General features: G+C 52.2%; 1 protein-coding gene across 1 annotated transcript; it reads left to right on the forward strand.

Moving 5' to 3' along the window:
• The first annotated feature begins 1,806 nt into the window (after positions 1 to 1,806).
• Foxi1 (forkhead box I1) lies at positions 1,807 to 5,619 on the forward strand. Its single transcript, XM_048435876.3, has 2 exons — positions 1,807 to 2,414; positions 3,897 to 5,619. Exons 1-2 carry the CDS (start codon positions 1,859 to 1,861, stop codon positions 4,454 to 4,456), a joined length of 1,116 nt encoding a protein of 371 aa, XP_048291833.3. The 5' UTR covers positions 1,807 to 1,858; the 3' UTR covers positions 4,457 to 5,619.
• Positions 5,620 to 6,737: the final 1,118 nt, after the last annotated feature.

The following is a 6,737-nucleotide window of genomic DNA, read 5'->3' on the forward strand; positions in this document are numbered from 1 at the left end:
AGCAATGATTCGTTATGGTGATGTAATAAGCAATGCCATGGTGGAGATTCAACACCACATCTCTGCTCTGTCCAGTTCAGGAAAATGAACCCTGAAAAGTAGAGCCGCAAGATTAATTGTACAGCTTTTCGCCCGTAGTGCTGCATTCCCTTGGGGTGTATTTTGAAAATTCAGGGCTCCACCATCGGCTACCTAAGGCTTCCTAGTTGAGAGACTAAACAAAAATGTGCTCGCTATTGTTTTAGTGTCCTGAAAAACCATGCCAAGTTTACGTGTTTTAAACCTTTAGAGTCTAAAGTTTAGACTCGGTTAGGGAAGCCCTTTACCTGACTGTCCGTGATGGGGACAGGCGGCTCCTTGGAATCTAGGGAAACCACTCCCACACAGTTCTCTCCTCACCAGGCACCCAGACATTGCACGTGGAAGCAGCTCCGTGGTACTCACATTCAGCGTATGACCTGGTACAGCTGTCCAGGAGATCAGAATGAGAAGTCCTAGGCAAGCAACCTCTCTTGGTGACACCCCCCAGCCTCGAAGAAACACGGCATCTGGAGGAAGAGAGGAGTCAGGAGAAGGAAGGGGAGCTGGCAGGCAGCGGGAGGTATTAGAGACAGCTTGAATCAATTTTCCTCCACCTGACCCATCCCGAGAGCTGGTTCAGCTTTTTCCAGACCTCATCAGGAAAGACCCGCCTGCCCCAGAGGAGCCCTCCAGCCACTCCCGAGCTCAGAGCCTGGTGTGTACGGACAACTGTAAAGCCTGGAGAGGGGGGCTCGGCAAGCTGCCTGCAAGCCGGGATCTGCAATAGAACCCCAAGGAGAGACCCGCCCTGGCTGAGAAGCTTAGGGAAGCCGGGCCTGGCTGTAAGCATTGTCTCAGAAGCTGAAAGACTGGGGAAGGGCATGGGCACCTGAGGGCCCTGGTGTTGCCCCAGCTCCCTCCATGCCAGAGACTTCTGTACAACAACTTCCACCCACATTAGAACAACTGAAGATCTGGCGATTCTGCTGTGCCTTAGAGCTAGAAATAAACTTGTATCATTTCTCCCTAAAATCCAATTCCTGTCCTCTCCCTTCTGATGATCTCTTTCAGGAGCCTGCTCATCTTGATGGCTCCCCAAGCCATGTCCACTGTAGCCTTCTCACTGCCTTCTGCCTGTCTGCAGTGTGTGTGTGTGTGTGTGGGCGTGTGTTAGGAGCAGAAGGGGGCCGCCCAAGTCCTCTTCAGAAGCCAAGCTCCCCTCTGACTCTCTAGGCACTGGGGACCTCTTGGTAGCTCCAGAAAATGCATCTTCCTTTCAAAAGCCCAAAGCAAGTGCTGCTGATGAGAGGGGCGGGGCATTGGTTAAAGAATGGGGGACAGAGGTGAAAGGAGAAATGAGGGGTGGAGAGCAAGAAACAGGAGGGAATGGGGGACAGAGAGAGAGAGAAAGAACCGGATGTAGAGAAGGGAAACAAAGTATGAACAACAACAAAACACAGAATAAGCTGTAGAGAAGACAGGCAGGAGGGAGAAAGAGATGGAAAGTGAGGAGCGGGGACAATTGAAAGGGAAAAAGCTGGGATGCTGAGAAAATAAGCAGAAGGATTGAAGGGAACCCTTGTCATTTGGGGTATCAGCTGTAATGAATCTCCGGTAGGGTATCATTAGTGGAGACCAAGGCCATAGCCAGCCGGGAAAAGAGAGAGAGAGGGAGGCGGGTCCTGGCGTCTGCTGGCAGGTGGCCGCCCCTGGGTGGGGCCACCCAGCCAAGCCCTCGGGGTATAAGTCACAGGAGGCCAGGGCCAGCTGAACACCTGTCAGGGACAGCTCCGGAGAGCACAGGTGCAGCAGGTGGCTACCCGAACCCAGCCCCAGCATGAGTTCCTTCGACCTCCCGGCACCCTCGCCACCGCGATGCAGCCCCCAGTTCCCCAGCATCGGCCAGGAGCCCCCCGAGATGAATCTTTACTATGAGAACTTCTTCCACACTCAGGGCATGCCCAGCCCTCAGCGCCCCCCCTCCTTCGAGGGTGGTGGAGAGTATGGGGCCACCCCTAATCCCTACCTCTGGCTCAATGGGCCAGCCATGACCCCACCACCCTACTTGCCTGGCACCAATGCCAGCCCCTTCCTGCCCCAGGCCTATGGCATGCAAAGGCAGCTCCTGCCCAGCGACCTGGGCTGGCTGCCTATCCCCTCTCAGGAGGAGCTCATGAAGCTGGTGCGCCCACCATATTCCTACTCAGCCCTCATTGCCATGGCCATCCACGGTGCGCCTGACCAGCGCCTCACGCTGAGCCAGATCTACCAATATGTGGCCGACAACTTCCCCTTTTACAACAAGAGCAAGGCTGGCTGGCAGAACTCCATCCGTCACAACCTGTCTCTCAACGACTGCTTCAAGAAGGTGCCCCGCGACGAGGATGACCCAGGTAAGACAGCGGTGCCTAAGGAGTAGGCGGCCAGCCCTTGGGATCCTGCAGCTATCCCTCAGGACTTAGTTCATTTCCGCTCCGAACTGTATTCTAGAAAGTTCTAACTTCAGCCGCTACTCTATCCACAAAACTGGGAGCTGCTAGGAGACAGGGCTAAGAGGAACCCTGCAGGGGAGGGGGAGAATGTGGGTTCTGCAAGCAGACTCAGGCTTCCATGTCTCAGGGAGATTGCGTTTGCTGAACCTTGGTTTCCTTATTTGAATTCAGAATTGTTTCTGCATGGTCTTTATTGTGGGGGGAAAAGCTCAATATGCTGCAGTCATTATGACTCACTGAGCCTCAGTGGTCAGCCCGGAAGTCCTTGGTAGGACTAGAACAAGGCAAGCCTAAGTGTGTCACAGCCACCCCTGTAGCGGAGAGGACCTGGCCTTGGCTGTGGCATGACTCTGTGTGTCCTCCTCTCCATACAGAACTTCTTTTAATCCTGGCAGCACCCTGCAGGGGGTCTCTCAGTGAACCCATTGCTCAGATGAGGAAAACAGCATTCAGGAGTGACGCTGCCTTCCCAAAGTGACAGATTGGAGTGGTAGTGATGGCACTTGACCTAAACCCAGCTCTCCCACTGAGACTGGAATGCTCCTTTCAAATAATGAGCTACAGACATTTGCAGAGAGAAATGTAAAATAGTCCTCAATCCAGTTTCCAGAATGGAAGACTAGTTTGGTTCTCATACAGGAAGCCGGCGTAAGGCTTGGAGCCCTACCTCTGCCCTTCTTTGAAGTCAGCCTTTGTCACAACTGTTTGTCCCTCAGAAGAGAGCCCATGCAAGGTGCTCCCCCGCATTACAGCTCAGAGTAGCAGGGAAGAGCCAGGGCATCCCTTCTGGTGACACCTCAGCTGTATGTCTCTTGGACACACGTAGTGTGTCCTTTCCTACAGTGAGTCTGGGGAGGCGAGAACTTTCCAGGAAAGAAAACTGAGATTTGGCCAAAGTCCTCTGTCACCGAGGAGCAGAGCCAGGGCTCAAGTCCATCTTAAAGGAGATATCCAGAAGTCTAAAACTGTTTCTTGGCTTTTCCTGAACCTTAGTAAGAAATAGAAGCCCTAACCATTACTATACCCCTCTCTGGATCCCTGTACCCTGACACTTTACCCTTAAAGGGATCAACCTTGTAAGCTCCTTCAGGCGCTATACTGCTTTTCTGTGCACTCTCCGGAGCCTCTTGCGTGGGGAGTGGGGGGCATTTAGAGAGAGAAGGATGTGCAGAAGAATGCTTAGAGAGAGGTAGGTGTGTGGGGCGTGCTAGAGAGAGGTGGTAATAGGGTTAGCAAAGTTTGTGAAATTTCCCCACTTCTGTTCTGGCTTTGCTCTTCTTTGCATTGTTGCTCTTGATTTTAGTTTAGATGACCTTGCAGACCAATAGAATGAGGCGTGTGTCCATCTCTCTGTTTTCTTAATGTCTTCCACTTTTGTCTCAGGCAAAGGGAATTACTGGACTCTGGACCCCAACTGTGAGAAGATGTTCGACAACGGAAACTTCCGCAGGAAGAGGAAGAGAAAATCGGATGCTTCCTCTAGTGCCGGCTCCTTGGTTTCAGAGAAAACAGAGAGCAGCCTCCTGGCAGGCAGTCCCAAGTCCACAGAGCCTCAGGACGTCTTAGACACTGCCTCGCCAGACACCACCAGCTCCCCAGAGAAGCGGTCCTCCCCTGCCCCCTCAGGCACCCCATGTCTCAACAACTTCCTCTCCACCATGACAGCGTATGTGAGTGGGACGAACCCCATGGGCCGCTCTGTGGCCACACCAGGACTGAGCCCGGAGCCTGCTGACAAGATGGGGCAGAACTCACTGGGTTTCAACTCATACACCCCACTCACCAACCTCAGTAGCCATGGGAGTGGGGGTGAATGGGCCAACCCGGTATCCACCAATGCTCTAGGCTACGGAGGCTCTGTCCTCAACCAGTTCAGCCCACATTTCTACAATAGCATTAACACCAACAGTGTGCTCTTCCCCAGGGAAGGCACCGAAGTCTAGGGACAGAACAGCTTCTGGCCCACAGAGCTGTCAAGGGGACAGTAATGGAGGTCCTCCAGACCAGACCCTCCACTAACCCCGAGATCTGAGACACCTGAACTCCGCAGACAGCACAGGAAGCTAGAAAGAGTCTGTATTCTTTCTAGAACACAGTCCAGTGCTTCTGATCATCACATCTGAATCCACACAGATTTGATAACTACAGTGGGTGTACCAGTGTCAGCTCTCCACAGTGAAGTGGCCATTTGTTGAGCCCTTATTACGTGCTGGGCCCTGCCATGGGCTTTTAAATGACATGGTCCCGCTATGTACAGTCATGTTTTGAAGTTCACATGACCCTCTCCACTTGGAAGATCTTGAAAGTAAGGCTTGAGAATGTTGTCAGCCTTTCCAGGGTCATGAAAATGAGAGAAAAAGATGTCAAAGCAAGGTCTGGGTAACCTTCAAAGACTGGACCAGAGGAGGCAGTGATGGAGGAACTGGTTCAGAGGATCTGAATAAGAAGCTGATTATGGCTAGGTATATGGTTATACCTCCCCAGTGCCTTCTGGTTACCCATCAGAATTCAATGCCAACTTGGGCATGACTCATCCCCACCTGTTCCTCTTCTTGCCCCAGCTTAAGCAGGCACTCCTTTAGCTACCACTCGAGAGGGCAAGGCAACAGCAGGATGCCCAGTGAAATGTCCCCCTAGGACAGTACCTCTAGTAGATACAATATGGGGGGTCTCCATTTCCTGGCCCCTCTCAGAACTTGAGCAGAGTCAGAGGTCAGTGCAAAGAGTGGTATGTACCCCTAAGTCCCCAGCCCAGCACCTCCCACTCACAAAATCTTGTAAAACCCTGCTTCCTGTGTGTGTATGTCATGGACCAGTGAACAAGATATGGCTCGGACTTCCAAGAGAAACACGGCCAAATCAGCAGAATAAGCATGTCCCTTTTATAGCCGTGGAGAGGTGGACACTTGTCTGAGAAAACAATAGCCTTGAGGGAGGGGCCCTCTGCCCTCGGAGGGCAGGGAGCCTGTGGACACAGCCTCTGGAACTGTTCTCTCTTGGTTTTGTAAGTTACTTTATGTAACTGTGGCGCCCTATCACAGTACAGCCTGAGAAGTGTTGTTTGCTTTTCTTATTGCTCTTGAATTAAAAAGAAGAAAGAAAGAAAGCTGTTTGGAAGTGTGTGACCCTTCCTTGAGAGTTGTCCTGTTTCTCAGTTGCCCAGTTGAAAACTGAGGCTGAAGGTGCTTGGGGCAGGAAGCGGAGAAGAATGGGTATCAGACTTTCCCATAGCTACATTGCCTTGAAGCTAATCAGAGGCCCCCAGGGTGAAGACAGGGTTACGGGGATGGGGGAGATTGTATGTGACCTTGTGCCACATACAATGTGAATATGGACATAGCCCAGCTTCACAGCTCGTGCAAACCCCATGATGGTGCTGTGAGCATGCACAGTCATGTGAAGGGCACGGCTCATCCAGTCAGATGAAAACGCAGGGACGAGGGGGTGGAGCCAGAAGTACACATGGGCTCCCTGCCCAGGTCTCTCTGGCATCTGCACTCAGCACTCATCACTCATCAGCCGTGGCCACTGCTAGTACAGCAGGCCTGTTTGCCCTGGTGACATCCCATAGTCCATGGCACTGAATGTGGTAATGTGTCTGCATTGAAGTTGGAGGTCTTCTACTTGAAGGTTTCTTCCCTGATGGAGAAGAGAAAGGGCTCAAGTCAGGGGTAGTTGAGTGAACTCTTTTTCTCTGAAGTTGCAGAAAAGAGGTGTTGAGCCGCAGTAATACTCTGGTGATCAGCACATCCACCCTGGGTTTTCTGGATGGCAGGCTCTGCTTTTGGACTTGACCCCCTTATTGTGTTTTATCTATAAAACCATCTAAGGCTGCCATCCCTTGATTTCCATGTTACTGGTGTTCTCACCAAGTTCCTGAGAAATTCTGCAGCCGTGGGAGCCACATATCCAGGATTCACAGGCTACATGAAAGGCGCTGAGAGGGGCCTTTTCCACAGCTGTTAATAGAGGGCGCAGTACTTGAGGTAAGAACACACAGTCGTGAAAGCCAGAAGCAGTGGCAGGCACATCCTTCTGCAGTGAGACTCGCTGCTCATGTGTGGCAGTGGCTGAGGAGAGGGGAAGGGACACTGTGTCTGACCAAAAAAGTCAGAATAAGCTGTCCCTTGCTGCCTGCTGCAGGGAGGACCAGGGGCTCTGCCTCTGGGGCAATGGAAACAGAGGCAGAGTTAAAATATAGATCCCTGAAACCCAAACCCAAAC

The sequence above is a fragment of the Myodes glareolus genome, chromosome 9, assembly GCF_982192425.1.
Source record: "Myodes glareolus chromosome 9, mMyoGla1.1, whole genome shotgun sequence".
NCBI lineage: Eukaryota > Metazoa > Chordata > Mammalia > Rodentia > Cricetidae > Myodes > Myodes glareolus.